Here is a 17,954-nt window from a genome sequence, read left to right on the forward strand (position 1 = left end):
TTGCATAGGGCCATTCCGGACATTGTCCTTTAGAACAATATATTTTTGACGTGATAACGTCTTTAAAATCGTTTTAGTCGGGTGACATGTTGAAAGAAACTTGTGTCACACCAAAACCTCACGAGCGCGATCGCAGGTATAACGAGAGAGAGACGGACCGATCTCCCGTCTCATCTCATCGTAAACATCTCGATCGTAAACCTACTTTACAAACAACCAATTTTTTACCAATAATAAATTCTTGACTAATATTTTCGATTGTAAGTAATTAGTTTGTCCTACTCATGAAACCAAATAAATGTACATGCAAACTACATTCTAAGCACACTACAAGCGTAACAGAAATGAAGGCAATGTACACAGATCATAGAATTAGTAATGTTAATGTTACTTACACCGTTTAGCCCGCTATACCACCACCGACACAAAACACAAACGGATCCGGGCCGCAACACTATATCACCGGGCGCGTGTGAAATTAGCTACCCAATTTTTATATTTTTTTGTCTTTGAAAGTTGCCAGCTTCCAATTTTTTTGTCATTTTGTTGGGTGTAGCCATTTTTTCAAAGATGAAGTTGAAAGAAAACAACAAATTCCAGGATTAAAAATGACTCACATTATGGTTAAATTTAAGAGCGCTTATTCAATTTAACGCAAGTCAAAATCTCCGCGATCTATTACGATAGATCGCGGCTTGCGCTATCCTTTTACTATGAACAGCATAGGTCCACAGGAGAGCGCCGAGCAACATGTCCTCCCTCTGGAAAGGCTCGCTGCCGACTGATTTGAATCGGGTCGCGCGCAGTGTTTTATAGTACTTTTAAAAAAATTGTAGAAAAATAATAGAGGTACCTTAGTTGATTTTTTAAATTTTATCTTATAAGTAAGACATTCTTTTATTGCAATATGTATAAATTATATTCAATTAAGTCAAATATCTTGGTGAAAATAATCATTTTGTCGACTATAATTTCTAAAAAAATTCACATTGTTGTGGATTTTAATTTCGTAAGTTAGGAGTCCAAAATAAAAAAATCTTTTAACTAACTATTTTAATGAGGATTTTTGCAGTTAGTTAAAAAAATTGTGTGTTAGATCTGTCAGCAATTTCAGATATTTTTAGCTTCGAAATTGACACTAAAAGTGAAATCAAGTAATCATCGGCTCAGTTATCTTGATGGTATTCACAAATACTGTATTAATTGAAAAAAACTCTTAACTAACTATATAGACAATAAAATTTCCTAAAATTATTAGTAATTCATATGTTTGTAAGATAAGTGGTTGATGGACAATCTGGTTTGAAAAATCACATATTTGAGCCAAACAGCGCACGGACCGCGTACACGGCCTTAACTCAATTAGGGGAAACAACGATTACTATTTAATAGCAATTAATTTAATGAACCAATTACCATAATCAATGTTTATGTTTTGTCTCTCAACAGTATTGGCTATTGCGTAGGATCGAAAGAGACAAAACACTAATAAACATAAAATCCAATTAATAAAACCGTTATTATATTTGGTGTCATTATTCCGTGAATCCATACCATGACGTAACGTGAAATCCAATATGGCGGTAAATTATAACCAATAACCAATCCATAACCAAATGAATAGCCCATAACTGATGAAACAATGCAGTGTTAAGACTTATAAGATAAAAACCACCACAATCAACCCTATAAAATTTCCCAAAAATTATCATAAAGCCTTTTTCAGGTTAAAATTCATATAGGTATTTTCCCAAGCCAAAATCCATCCCTTGTAGCTAATCTCACACAAAACGTCACAAAGAATCACAAATGAAAAACATAATATTAGTACGATCATAGCCGTTATTTCAACAATAGCATATACTTATACGTACACATGTGTGCGTTGCATATACGTGTGGAATGTGCGTGTGTGCGTGACACTGACATGTGCGTGACACTGACATGTGTGTGTGTGTGGCACTGGAATGGGTATGTGAGAATGTAACAGATAATAAATATTTTGATAAAAAGGATACTGTCTTCGGGAGGCTTGCTTTCAGCTGAATCCATTCCGGGAAGCGCGGCTGCTACCCGTCGGAATAACTGGAATTGAAATGTAGTACAGTTAATCGTCTGGATTGACTTTGTAAAACAGGTAGAGTGTTATGGATGACACGAAATTTTATAAAACTTTATGGTGTAACTGTATTACGTTATTATTTCTTACAAAAATATTGTAAAAATAAGCACAGTATGCATTGCCTAGTATTCTTTTATCTTGCCTCGCAGTGGTATGTTCGACAACTCCCAATCTGTATATGGAGATTGAAGACATATAATTCGCAAACTCTTGATAAAAGCGGAAAACAAAACTGTCTGTAATTCGTCTTGTCTGTCTTGTTGCGGCCAGCATGATGATGACGTCACAACTAACCTGTTTAACATTGTATCCAGCCTTGGCGCTGGTCTCTATGAACATCACGTTGAGCTCCTTCGCCTTCCTGTCGCCCTCCTCCGTGGACACCTGCCGCTTGTCCGACAGGTCCGTCTTGTTGCCGACCAGCATGATGATGACGTCAGAGCCCCGCTCGGTGCGCACGTCGTCGATCCATTTCGACGTTTGGTGGAATGAATTCGCATCTGGAATATGGATTAATGGCAAATTCTTAATGGTACACTACATAAATTAAATGTGTGAACGACAGAATTCTTTATTATACCCAAATCATGGAACTGATCGCGCTGCAGATAGTCAATATGAACCCGCTAAGAAAGGATTTTGATATATTCTAAATAGGGGATGAAAGTTAGTAACATGAAAAATTATTTTCACGCAACAGCTACAGTTAAAACATAATCACCAAAAATAGACGGAAAGAAGTAAATGCTGCAGATAAGATTATAGGAGATTATTTAAGACGCGTGTTGTAACAATGAAAGACAAACTTTATTATCTGCAAGAAACTTGTTTTATGTTTTAAGGCAGGAGTAGAAAGCTAGGTTAACGAAGGTAAGGTAAATGCAATACGATCTCAAATGAGAAAAATATTCTCTACTCATTTACAAATTCAAATGGTACAGTTAATGTAATAAAAATATATTAACATTAAGCAATTGTTAACCCATACATTACAAAAAGAATGTTTTGTCCAATTATGTAAAACTGTATTTCCGTTTATTACAGATTGCTCGGAAACAAAACCTCATTCTTATTCTTGTGTTAATGATTTCATTATTTATGTTATGTATCTTAAGTGGACCTATAGTGTGAAAATATATAAATATTAATATTTGAACTTTATAAATACAGAGATTCATATTCCGTCAAGCGCTCATGCTCACAGATAATTAAACTTGGACAAGAGATTTTTTATACTCCAAGTTCCTACGACATTTTTACTCCATACAGTAAGTAGTAGTATTATTTAAAGTTTAAACATAATTTATCAAATTTTCACCCAAACACCCTTAGCTTAATTTCATATTCATTCCAATCTTTCATGAGTAGGTATTTTAATTAAATCTCAATAAGGTAAAGTAAAAAGTTTAAAACCGTATTTCACTGAACGGATATTCCGAGCAAAGTCGGCCGGCTCCATCGTGTTTGTGGAAGTTATATCACAAATAAATCCCTCGCCTCGGGAGCTCGAAATGAAAAATATTTTACGAGACCAATGCTGCTAGGATTGCCAACGTAATATAATATAAAATAAAACATCGTAGTGTAGATAGGTATTGTAATCTATTTTGGTGCTTTAAAATATTATATTTGTACCTTATTTTAATTTCTTTATGGTCTTAAATTAAATTAAATTTTTTCAAGTTTTATTTACTTGTCACAAAGAAGACAAAACACAAACAACACCTTTATTTATAACCGTTGAGGTCTTTCTTTTACATAATATACATTATACATACTATATTTTTGTAATAGTTATTCAATTTTGCATAATTTTATTAAGAAGTGCCAACCCTAACTCCGACACGAGTATCCCATAACAAGCTGGTTGAAAATATTGCAGTTTGTTATAAAAATATAACTTTGATCATAAAGCATTTTAGAGGAAGTATTTAATAAATAAACTGCACTAGTGGTTAGTCATAGCCATATAAAATACGACACCATACTAGGTAGGTATGCCAAAACTCTCCGAACAAATAATATTTAGTAATTCCTACATTACAAGGATACATTTTGTCTTATGTTGGTTCTTAAAAAAAAGAAATGAATGAATGAAATATCATTTTTAATTTTATTTAAAAATACGGGATGCAAAGGTAAGGTACCAGTATTTTATGAACTTATCGGGCGTGGCGCGGACTTTTGGCTTAAGTACTTGGAGTCCAGAGTACGTTGGTACGTACCTAGTCCGTTCATTAATTAATGTCATGTCTGTGGTCATGTTATATTTTTCAGCCAAGATTTAATTCGAAAAAGAAAAAAGAACACTACATTCGAAATTCAAATTCAAACAAAAGAACACATATTTCAAATCTCAACAAAGGAGTATTCATCTAAAACCGATACAGCCTCTCAGCAGTGAGTACACGCTCGATAAGACGTTCCTTGTAGAGTTGCGATCGGAGAAACGATAAAACCCTTTAATTGCTCGTAAAGCTGTATCCCGACCATTTGCAATGTAGATTACGAGTTATGTTTTTACTTTTTACATTATACAGGCTAGGCTGTGACCTATCAATGAAACTGTATTTAAATATGATGAATAAAGCTATTATAATGCAATAAAAAATGTTTGAGTCATATTTTACTGGGTATTCAAAAATCAATTAACTGTATGGAGAAAATTTAATTAAGTGTTAAAAATGCGCAATGTGGCATCTACTTCCTAAAACATAAGCTATGGTTTTTAGTCTGTTTTTTTTTTTGGGTATAATAGTAGACTAAATTTTAAGTGTTTTACATTTTAGTATAGAGAATTCTTTTTGTTAAAAACATTAAATAATGTAATCGTCAATACATATTCTGTATTCGCAATAACGTATTGCAAAAACTCGAATTCAAATGCTATCCTGTATAAAGTAACCACATTCATAATTATTTAAACCGCAAAAATGTTTCTTAAACGATCTTACATAATGTGAATAGTTATTTAATATTTTTAGTCCAATTACATATTATGTTTACTTTTTTGCATTAACGCTTTTCTTATAAAATACTAGTTTAACGTCCGCGGCTTTACCCGCACAGTCAAAGAAAAACCCGCATAGTTCCCGTTCCCGTGGGATTTCCAGGATTGCGTCATTTTCCCGGTATAAAAAGTAGCATATGTCCTTTCTTGGGTATCAAAATATCTCCATACCAAAATTCATGAAAATTGGTTCAGTAGTTTAGGCGTGATTGAGTAACAGACAGACAGACAGAGTTATTTTCGCATTTATAATATTAGTATGGATGTTAGTATCTAGGTAGTAGGTACGTCATTTTATTTTCAACTTCGTCATCGTAAAATTATTATATTATGTACAGCTTTACGCTTTACATTGTGTTTCATTGTGGAATTATTGACTGCCCGGAGTATGTAAATAATATGCTCATCTATAGTAATTGTTGCCCCTTTATTACATGCCACGTCTTGGCCTAATGTAGCTGCACCCCCTACTACAAATGTATAAACCTTCAATATAGTATTTTAATACGGCAAGAACCATTATGGCAATATACCTTTGTGTCTTTCCTCTGAACACAATGAACTCGGTAGTTATAAGTTACTCGATTCTATTGCAAATTTCTCATGAATCGCTCTATCTGTATAATTACCCAGTCGGGTTCATTGTTTCATTTAGATCTGATAAACGGATGGATAGAATCAAATGATTATTCTGAGCAATAAGATGAAGAATAACTAGAAAAAAAAAAACAGAAAATTTTCCAAACATATTCTATACCCACGATCAATCGTATACTAGCCGTGCCCTGCGGTTTTTGAGACAGTACCCTATAAATATAGCACGAACCTCAAGGGTCAGATCTAAATTAAGCCCAAACACCAGAAAGTTTTCCCAACAAAATACGTACTGCACAATCAATTGTATTACTTCGTCAAGGTCCAGGGTGAGTTTGAGCCAAATATTTGTTCTGTCCGGACAATGAAGGTTACACCCCGACATTGGATTATGACCTCTAACTTGTCTAATCAGAGTGTATTTTAGCTTACCCCGATTCGTATGAGAAAGTTTAATAAAATGCATTAAATGCTCTTAATGAGATAAGATGAAAAAATTCACGTTACTTAATAATAATTGCGATTACGTTACGCTGAGACCCGTTACTTGTGGTTTAATTTCCGTAGTGTTGTGACGAGGCTGAGCGGTCATTTATAATAATGTTCTAGCGTTTTTCTTTATTTAGTTGTTGTAAATAGTTTTACAATCGCATTATTTTCTCTTTCTAGAGCAACTATCTAGACTAGATGCGGACGAACAAATCATCAATCAATAGAAAATTTCGACGTTTTCTTTAAAAATAAAAAAAATGTGTGCGTACTAGTACACGCACATGTATACACGTAAGAAGTGAAACTTCTTTATGACATTATTTTTGTGAATCAATGAATAGCAATTAAATCCTAATCCAAAATAAATGAATTGCTTCACTAATTGCATAATTACTACAAGTATACAAATCTGGGTCACTGATCGATTTATTATCATTTTTCATTTAAAATTGACCAAACATTACAAAAATAAAATTCGTAAGTACCTACACCACTTAAATATTAAACAAGAACATAACGAACATACGTATACACACATAAGTATCCATTGAAAAAGTAATTATAAACTTTTGTAATTAAATATGTTTACATTTATAGCTCGTTAAACGGAACATAGAAGATAATATGTAGAACTGCATACTTTTTCATAAACAGAACAAATTCCTAACATCACATGAAACCATTTTCATGAGCTCTATCAGATCTTATTATAACACCATCGTATATAAATTCGGCATCATATTTCCCGTCTCAACCCTATATTTCAAGCGATAACAAAATTCAGGCTCTCTGCAAGCCAGTATAAATAAATAAGCTTCAGTTGAAAATCCGTCTATACTAGATAGATAATATACAGGGTGTAATCGTTAAGTGTGCACAAGCGATTATTCCGTAACTATTGCAGATACCAAAAAACTCTAAACTGATATCGAAAGTACTTAACCTAATGAGTAAAATGGCCATAATAAATTTTTAAAAATAAAACGAGAAATATCCAAAAATGTTACATTAAACGCTCCCATACATTTTATTTCCCATACATTTTGTATTCATAGCAGATTTTCGAAGTGATGTCCTCAGTGTGTAATACAATGAGGAGCTCTATTTACAGTTTCTAAATGAACTTCCCTTCAAATTTGCGAAGTAATTAAAGCAGAAAACCAAAAAAAGAAAGAAAAAGCTAAAATCTTTCATATTAAATGTACTAGGTTGATCCAAAAGTAATGATAATTGGGTATTTCCTGTGCACATAAAAATATGAAATAAATTTTTTTTGCTTGGTCATGTATTCACTAAGTAATCACAAAAAAATCATATCAACAGGCCACGTTTCTAAGTATTTACATTAATTTGAATGTGAACCGTGCGTGCCAGAATGTTTCCCGACGAAAAGAAGAAACAACGATTCGACATGTAGAGGGTAAATTTCTAAATTTTTAATGATATCAGGATAATTTTTTGTCACGTTTTGTGATCATGGACGTTACCCGAGTTCACCGTGTTTATGCTGAAACCAAAAAACAATCAATGTCCTGGATGCGAGCTTCCAAAGTGACGATGAAGAAATTCAAAGTGAAAATCAGTAGGTTAGTTTAAAGCGGTAGTTTTTTGGGACGCTGAGGGAATAATTATGGTGGAATATTTTAAAAAGGTAGCCACTTTATTGGGCTCTTACTAAACAGACCAAATTAAAAGATTGCGGCAGGAAAAGAGACATGGCAAACTGCGGACCTGAACGCTGTTTCACCAAGCAACGCACCAGATCACAAAGCGTCAGTTGCGATGGCTGCCATTCAAAAATCGGCATTCCAAATGCTTGAACACCTACCCTATTTTTTAGATCTAGCTCCTATTTACTTTTATCTCTTTCCTCGGCACAAGAAACACTTTCTTAGCAATAAATTATTTTAAGACGATAGCGAAGTGATGGCCGCGTGGAGGGGTTTTTGTGGATGAAATCAAAGTTTTTTTTTTAAGTTAAGGAAAAAAAAATTGAAGTACATTTTCTAGTTAGAAGACTATCTAGAGAACTACATAATTAATATAACTGTAATGACCTTGTTTAATATTGACTATCATTACTTTTGGATCAACCCATGTACATGGGATATTCGTATCTCATACAAAATGTATGGGAGGGTTTCAAGTTAATTTTTAAGATATTTCTCGTTTTATTTTTAAAAATTTATTATGGCCATTTTACTCATTAGGTTAAATAATTTCGATATCAGTTTAAAGTTTTTTGATATCTGTAATAGTTACGGAATAATCGTCTGTGCACACTTAACGATTACACCCTGTATATAGATAGATGTACAAGCAGGTATTACGCTCTCCACCTGAGGCCATCGGCCCACTTACAGCCGCAGACGTGTCATGCAACCGAATTCAGAAATCGAATTTTCAGTTCAATTCCCGCGTTTTTTGCACTCACAATTATTTTCATTCGTTACGACACCCGTTGTATGAAACAGCAGGGATTATTAGTTTTGGCCTTGAATCTTGCATTTTTAGTTTTTACTGGTTATAGTTCAATTCGATTTCTATCCCGGTTTAATTGGGTTAAGAAATGCAATTTGCTTTTAGTTTGGACGTCACGAGAGTAGAATTAGTTGTATATACGCGACTCATGAATACAACTATTGATTTTTAATAGACTGTCGCGTCGTCGCCAAATGTACTGAAAGAGCATAAAGAAACACAGTATAAAAATGTTGAATACAGCACGACCTAAATACAAATAGAAAATACAATGCACTCTGAACGCGCATTAAGAGCCTACATAATAATATGTATTTTGTACAGATATGCTGCATATATTTTTGAGAAAAATACTATCATAAATGAGAACTGTGTCCGAGTCATTCCATAGAATAACATTAGAAACATTTTAATAAGTTGTCTCTGTTTTAGAAGAGACATTACGGGCTCGCTTGCTTTACATGTATAGTTTCAGTTTTATTAACAACATTCAGGTAATAAAATAGACCGTAATTACGTTCTCTGTACCTAAATGATGATAGCGGCCAATTCATTTTATTCACATTTTAAAGACTTACACATCATGTTAGACATTAATATTCAGGAAGGAGAATAAGAATACAAAACGACGACTCTGAATATTTCTTATCCATGAAATATCTATATTATTAATTTTAAATTCACATTAAACGGGTCATAGAGACATACCTTGACCCGGTCAAGAGCTTTAGAACACTGAAGCTACGTCGTTTGACCTAGAACTAATTAAATATAATAGCGTATTGAATTAAACTTAATATACCTACTTTCAACTGAGTTCAAAAAAGGGATGGTTCTCACTTCGACTGTATTTTATTTTGTGTTTTGTTACAAAACTTTCGACTGGGTGAACCGATTTTAATGATATTTTATTTGAAAGCTAGCTAGTTCCTTCCTTTGCCTTATTAAAATTTTGTAGAGTTAAAGACGGTTTAGTTTTTTGTTAAAACAATTCTCTTTACGTTTAAATATATCACAGAAGAGTGAGAGTGTATTTGATTGTGAAATGAAACTATTACGATTACATTGTTCAAACCCAAAATGCATAGCGGCCAGCGGGTCATGTTACGTGATTGTAGAATGAGTGCTCTACACCAATTTGCAGTACTTCTTAGTTTAATATTATATTCGTTATTCAGTTAGTTTATACAAATTTTTTATCTGTGTATATCTTTACCCTTATCTTAACCTTACCGTAACCTTTTACCTTTAATGTAAATCTATACTAATATCTTAGGAAATACTGGTCCGATTTTAAAATTCTTTCGGTGTTAGATAGCCCATTTATAGAGGAAGGCTATAGGCTATATATTATCACATCGACAGGAGTGGAGCACTGCGGGTAAAACCGCAGGGCACAGCTAGTATTGAATATTGTTCCGGTAACTTTTTTACAAAATACATTCGTCATCACTACATAGTATAAAACAAAGTCGCTTTCTCTGTCCTTATGTCCCTATGTCCCTTTGTATGCTTAAATCTTTAAACTACGCAACGGATTTTGATGCGGTTTTTTTTAAATAGATAGAGTGATTCAAGAGGAAGGTTTTAGTATATAATTTATTAGGTTTTAGACAAAGCGGGCGAAGCCGCGGGCGGTAAGCTAGTAGGTCATAAAAGTACAAATTAATTTTGAATACTTCACATTTTCTTTACTTATTGATTAGTCATACTTTTTAAAAGCTTTTTGGTACTTAACAGTTACACCAAAATAAAATAACTGCATTACCTATAAAGTAAAATACATTTGTAGTCTTATAAATATCTCGTATCTGTATTTAATATAAATGTTGTCTGCCTTCTTTCACTCGTAAAAGCGAAAGGATCAATAGAGCAGACAAAGGCATACGTCTGCCTAAAGCTGTCTAGGTGGAGATATTTAATTTTTGAGTTAAAGATACAGAGAAATAAAAAATTTAATGTCTTTTATTATGTTGTTTAGAATACTCGCTATTTATATCACTATGCATGTAAAATAAAAAACCTATAAAAAATAATCTATAATATGTAAATGAAGTTCTCATGTGAGACTTCCTTTAAAATTGGCTGTCAATTGTCATTACTTACTCTGTGGGTGTTTGTACACTATGGTTTGACATTACTCTATAATTAAAAAGATCACTTGCTGCGTCACGTGCGACTAAGAAATAAGGAGGTTATACCAATTGAATTAAAATTGTAAAACAATAGCTTTAAATGTTGTTTCTCTCTTTCAGAGCAACACGCTTCTATTGTTTTTCTTTTCATCATCAGGTAGTCATTACCACCTAAATTAAATAAGAACATTATAAAACAACATTTGTACAGCTAGTTTTCAATCATCAATAATGGATAAATTAAAATTTGAATTCATGGTCAAGGCCAGTGAAGATATTAAAACAAATATAATTTGTGTAACGAAAATAACGGATTTAGAGGGCAGAACCTTTGCCATCCCAGATAAATTACAACCTGTTAGACTGCATGAGGCTATAGCACAGACCCAAATATTTCAAAAAGTGAAGGCTACATTACAAAGACGACATGAGAAACGACAAGTATGGGTATCCATGAAACCGGAGATGAAGATGGTTTATTGTGATGAAGATGGGAATAAACAATTTATGGGATATTTACTGGAGGAGCAAACAGAACCACCATCTGCTACATCAGGAATTTCCGAAGAATCACTATCAAGGATCATTGAGGGCTTCGCTGAAATGAAAAAAGATAAACCAAAACCAGTTAACAGATTGGCAGAAAAATTTGTTATTGAAAAATTCAATAGCAAAATAACTAATGTGTCTCAGTGGATGAATACTTTTGAAGCGGAATGTGCACGAATGGAAATAGAAGATAGCAGAAAAATTGAAATTTTTAGGTTATTTATAGAAGATTCTTGTTTAGACTGGTATAGTTCCATGCTTATAAAGCACACCATAAATTCAGAATGGGCAGTGTGGAAAATAAACTTTTGTGATACTTTTGCAGATAGGGGTTGGTCACCGATCAGGTATGCAATGTTATATAAATACAGGCAGGGCTCGTTACTGGAATATGCGTTAAAAAAAGAAAAACTACTGTTAGAAATAAATAAATCCATAGATAAAATCACTCTAATTGATCTGATTGCCACTGGATTACCTAGTTTTATTGCGGATAATATTGATAGGAATAGTTTAAAAGAAATTAAAGACCTATTTAATAGTATAAGAAGATTAGAGCATAAGGTAAACATAAAATCATTTGATAAAAAGATAGGACCTCTGGAAAATAAACTAAAAGAGAAAAATGTAAAACCTATGATTAGTCCATGTAAAATTTGTGAAAAAGAGAATAAAGGCATACGTTACCACCCTGAATCCCAATGTTGGTTCAAAATTAAAAATAATGACAGGCCAAAAAAAGATTATATAAGGAGCGTTAATAATTCAGAATTAGAGACCGAATTAAATGAAATTAACCCAAAAAACTGATTGTGCCGCCATTAATAAAAGTTAAATTACTAATTAATGACACTTTGGAAACATCAGGAATCTATGATTCAGGTTCTAATGTGTCCTTAATAAATTCTAGATTATTATCTATAAAAAAAATACCTACTTATAATACAAATACAGGTTTAAAAACAATTAATGGCGTAAAAAAAACATTAGGAATGGTAAAATTAAAAATTAAAATTTTTGAAATTGAAAAATATGTCAACATTTTTGTTATAGACGAAGAAAACTTTGATTATAACTTCCTACTTGGACTAGACTGTATACAAAAATTTCACTTAACCCAAAATGAAAATTTAGATATCACCCAAAATAACCATTATAAAAAATACATAAAAGATAAAGAAAACCAATCTATAAACACAAAAAAATTTGCTGGATATTTGGGTAGTGACATAGGGAAAAATCATGATAATACATTATATTATAAAGATAAAAAAGAAACTATTGATGAATATAAAATAAACTTTAATGAAAATATGCCAGTAGATAATTTTGATATTTCAGTAAATAATTTACAACATCAGGAAAAATCAGCTATTCATAATCTTATATCCAAATATAGTTCAATTTTTGCTAGAGACAAATATGACGTAGGCACTGTAAAAGGTTATGAAGCTCATATAGATTTGATCATAGATAAATACTGTAGTAAGAGACCATATAGGTGCTCCATTGAAGATATGAAAGAAATAGAAATACAAATTTCAAAATTACTAGAAAAAAATTTAATCGAGGAGTCTTACAGCCCTTTTGCTGCTCCCATAACACTAGCATTTAAAAAAGATGAAGGAAGAAAATCAAGGCTATGTATAGATTTTCGAGAATTAAATAAAATTATAGTTCCCCAATCACAACCATTTCCGTTAATTGAGGAATTAATGATTAAAACAAGAAAATGTAAATATTTTTCAACGTTAGATGTAAACTCAGCGTTCTGGTCCATACCTCTTAAAATTGAAGATAGACATAAAACAGCATTTGTTACACAGGATGCTCACTTTCAGTGGACCTGTCTACCTTTTGGTTTAAAGACTTCACCGGCTATTTTTCAGAGAATATTGGGTAGCATTATAAGAAAACATAAACTGTCGGATTTTACTGTAAATTATATAGACGATATTTTAGTATTTTCAGAATCATTTAAAAAACACATTGAACACTTATCTTTATTATTAGAAGCAATCTTAAAAGAAGGTTTAAAATTAAAATTCACAAAATGCAACTTTGCACAGGACTCAGTAAAATATCTAGGGCACATAATAAAAAACAATACCGTCACTCCACTAAAAGATAATTTGATAGCTATAAAAGAATTCCCAATTCCTAAAACACAAAAAAATGTTCGTCAATTTTTAGGAAAAATTAATTTTTATGGAAAGTATGTACCAAATATTTCAATTATCCTTGATCCATTACATAATTTATTAAGAAAAGGAGAGAAATTCATTTGGTCGGATAAATGTCAAGAATCGTTTGAAACTATAAAAAAACTACTTTGCTCAAAACCTATTCTAGCCATCTTTGATCCAGACCTTCCAATACATGTGTATACAGACGCTAGCATTCAAGGCATTGGTGCGATTTTAAAACAAATTCAACCCAACGGTGAGGAAAAACCTTGTGCTTATTTTTCAAAAAAATTAAACGACTCTCAAAAAAAGAAGAAAGCCATATCTTGAATGTTTGGCAATAAAAGAGGCGGTAAAATACTGGCAACACTGGCTTATAGGAAAAACATTTACGGTTTATACAGACCACAAACCATTGGAAAATATGAATATAAAAAGTAGAACAGATGAAGAACTGGGGAGTCTAACATATTATTTGTCACAGTTTAATTTTAAAATAATTTATTCTCCAGGTAAATATAACATAGAGGCAGATACCTTAAGTAGAAATCCGGTATTGGAATCATATGATAATCAAGATTGCAGTTTAAAAGTAGTGAACTTTATTAAATTAAAAGACATAAAAGAGGACCAAGATAAAAATGAGGATATAAAACAAAATACAAATAAATTAATTTTCAAACATAATATATATTATAAAAAGATAGGAAAGAATGAAAAGATTGTACTATCTGAGGAGTTAAGCAAAAAAATAATAAAACATGTACATTACTATTACTGTCACTTAGGAAGACAACAAATGGAAAATAAAATTAAGCCCTTTTATCAAGCGAAAAATTTATCAAATAATATAAAAAAATTTTGCGAAACTTGTGATGTATGCATAAAAAATAAATCTAGAGGAAATTACAAATTTGGACAGATGTCTCACTTAGGTCCGGCTACTTATCCGTTTGAAATTGTGTCTATTGACACCATAGGGGGATTTGGTGGTACTCGTTCAACCAAAACATATTTGCATCTATTAGTGGATCACTTCACTCGTTACGCCTATATTCTGACATCAAAAACTCAGAATGCGGATGATTTCATAAAACTTGTCAAAAAAGTAACACAAGATTATAAAATTGCCTTAATCCTATCAGACCAATATCCTGGCATAAACTCAAATGATTTCAAAAAATATTTAAAAGAAGAAAATATACCTATTGTTTTCACAGCAGTAAATGCGCCATTTTCAAACGGACTAAACGAGAGATTAAACCAAACGTTAGTTAATAAAATTAGATGTAAGATTAATGAAAAGAGAGATAAAATTGCATGGACAACCATTGCTCATGAGTGCACCGACAAATATAACGAAACAGAACATAGTGTAACGGGATTTTCCCCAAAATATTTATTAGAAGGTAAAAATGTTGACATTCTACCAGAGGAACTGAAACAAAATATAACACAGAATCATCTAATTCGAGACCGCAAAATTGCCTTAAAAAATAGTATAAAATCGCACAACTATAATAAACAAAAATTTGATAAAAATAGAAAACATTGTGAACTAAAAGTCGGAGATTATGTATATGTAGAAAACGGAAATAGGCTAAATCGAAAAAAACTGGATGAATTGAAAATAGGACCATATCAAATTATAGACAAAATTTCAAATTCAATTTACAAAGTAAATACGGGTCACAAAAAGTTAGAGTCGAATTATTTTCATATTACAAAGCTTATTCCAGTAGTAGAATAAAACAAGCAAACCTTTTAAATTTCATTTATTCGATTCGGAGGGGGAGATGTAAATGAAGTTCTCATGTGAGACTTCCTTTAAAATTGGCTGTCAATTGTCATTACTTACTCTGTGGGTGTTTGTACACTATGGTTTGACATTACTCTATAATTAAAAAGATCACTTGCTGCGTCACGTGCGACTAAGAAATAAGGAGGTTATACCAATTGAATTAAAATTGTAAAACAATAGCTTTAAATGTTGTTTCTCTCTTTCAGAGCAACACGCTTCTATTGTTTTTCTTTTCATCATCAGGTAGTCATTACCACCTAAATTAAATAAGAACATTATATTATAAAAATGAATCCCAAAATGTGTTGGTAAGCGCATAACTTTAGAACAGCTGAACCGATTTCTTTAATTCTTTTTTTATTATATTCCTTGAAGTACGAGGATGGTTCTTATGTAGAGAAAACGTTAATATGTACCACGGGCGAAGCCGGGGCGGACCGCTAGTTATTAATAAATATTTTCTCTATCTGTCTGATAGTTAAGAACCGTAAAAGATTTAACAATTTCATGGCGGAAAAATGTTTAAAATACGCGTTATTGTTTTTCTTTTCAAAATTAAAAATTTCATTATCATGACTGATGTTAGCTAAAAAATATTCAAAAAGGAATATTTAGGAAACCCGAGGTTTCCTCAGACTATGATGGTTGGTTCTGTAAATATATTATCTCCGTTTTGCAGAGGTGTCTGTTGCCTATTGTATATTTTTAACGGTATCAACTGTAAATAGAAAAACTAAAACCAATCTTATGTGAACTGATTTTTAATTAAACTTCTATTCAGTCATGAGAATATCGACACCATATTTATTGATTTAATAGTGTGATGTACATTGGTTCATTCTATATTGCTGGTTTTCGTATTATACGATTTATATTTAATTAAACACATCTTTCTTTTGTTATCTCAAAAAATCTATATTTTACAATTTTTAATACATGTTTGACAGTTACGTTTAATTAAATTATATTTTCAGATATCTATAACCATTGTACGTTTACATGTATTTTTCTAAACATTATATTTAGGTACTTAATTACTATAATTACGATAATCCAACGCAGCAGTTAAATCTTCGCCGCACTTCGTGGGCTTACCGGATGCGTATCCCGTTCATTACATTTTGAGATAAAACCGTGTTCCTTATCATTACAAAGTATAAAACAGTCGCTGTCTATCCGTCCCTACTTCCTATGTAAGATTATATCTTTAAAAGTACGCAACGGATTTTGGTGCAGTTTTTTTTTAATGGATAGAGTGATTCAAGAGGAAGGCTTTAGTATATAATTTATTAGGTTTTAGACATAGCGAGCGATACCAAGAGCGGAAAGCTGGTCCACAGTAATCCCGTGTGACCTTTTTTAAAAATACTTTACAGTTAACGAAAGGCAATTTGCAGAGGTATTCACTTATTACACACAAGTTCAAAAACCTTATAAACCGGTTCAATGGACAATATAAGGCCAAAGATGGTTTATGTAACTGTCTACACAGCGCTGGCTGTGCCAAATCCGCCTGGCTTTGTTTCCCATAATTAATATATTTTTTCTTTATTTTAGCTCTATGTTGTAAATAATATACGACGTAACTTTTAAAGTATTGTATAATTTTTTAAATGGATAGATGAAGTTTCCAGAAGTTTCCAGTATACCTATGTATAACATTTATTTACTTACGTACGTACGTATACACCTGTGTAGTATCTACTAATACTAAACAATGAATTTTATTTTCATTATATATGTTACGATTCCATTATATTACATTTAAGAATTAGAATTTAATTAATAATTTGAATAGAACTAGAAACAAAAAATCACATTCACTTTTAAATATTTTGATGAGCATTACATAATTTTATTACCATTTATGTATGGACGGACGTAGGTTGACCGCGCCTGGTGTTTATTTTGAATATGACTCATAGTTTTGTGATCTTAGCTAAATGACGTTATGTTACCTGCTGAGCTAACAGGCACAATATACAGATACATACAGTAAGGAAACTTCATACAAAATTTTCGAAATGGCTCCCCCCCCATCAAGCGTGTTTACGAGGGTATTGAGGGGGATCGATAGTAGCGGGTGACACATCCACAGATTTTGAATATAGTATGGAAAAAAGTTTAAAGTGATGTCAATTCACATTAAATAAATATCGATTGTTTCAGTTTGTAGCCCTTTCAATAAATATATTTGTAAATACCGTATCTGACTACAAGTTAAAAAGGGACTATTTTTTAATTTCTATAGATATGGCAGTATGAGTTTTAAATTATGTTGACATATTTTCTATCAAAATGATAGCTACAAATAGTACCTATTTAGGAGTCCAGTCTGTTTAAAGATCGCATCTATTTTTTACGCAATCTAGAAGAGCACGAAAATCTAAAAAAATGGAAACCTTAAAAAAATCTTGTTTAAATTTATGTGCATAATTACGTAAATATTAGGGAAGAAAAGATAGATATTATAATTATTATTGTATTTAAGCACTAAAGCCTGTCAAACTATTTTCTTTTTCATCCTAAAACAAAAAGGTGGAGGTTCTATGCTCGTATAATAATAATTTTAATTTATTTTTTC

The 17,954-nt window shown here is 31.9% G+C and overlaps 1 protein-coding gene across 2 annotated transcripts in view; it reads right to left on the minus strand.

Moving 5' to 3' along the window:
- Positions 1–17,954, minus strand: part of LOC123697692 (ras-related protein Rab6) — a 28,835-nt gene that overhangs the window by 6,381 nt on the left and 4,500 nt on the right. For both annotated transcript variants that reach the window (XM_045644227.1, XM_045644234.1), the window contains exons 4-5: positions 2,417–2,622; positions 2,019–2,085 (exon numbers count right to left, since the gene is read on the minus strand). In XM_045644227.1, coding sequence (XP_045500183.1) covers positions 2,019–2,085; positions 2,417–2,622 — 273 coding nt within the window. The remainder of the gene's footprint in view (positions 1–2,018; positions 2,086–2,416; positions 2,623–17,954) is intronic.

Source organism: Colias croceus, chromosome 1 (genome assembly GCF_905220415.1).
Source record: "Colias croceus chromosome 1, ilColCroc2.1".
NCBI lineage: Eukaryota > Metazoa > Arthropoda > Insecta > Lepidoptera > Pieridae > Colias > Colias croceus.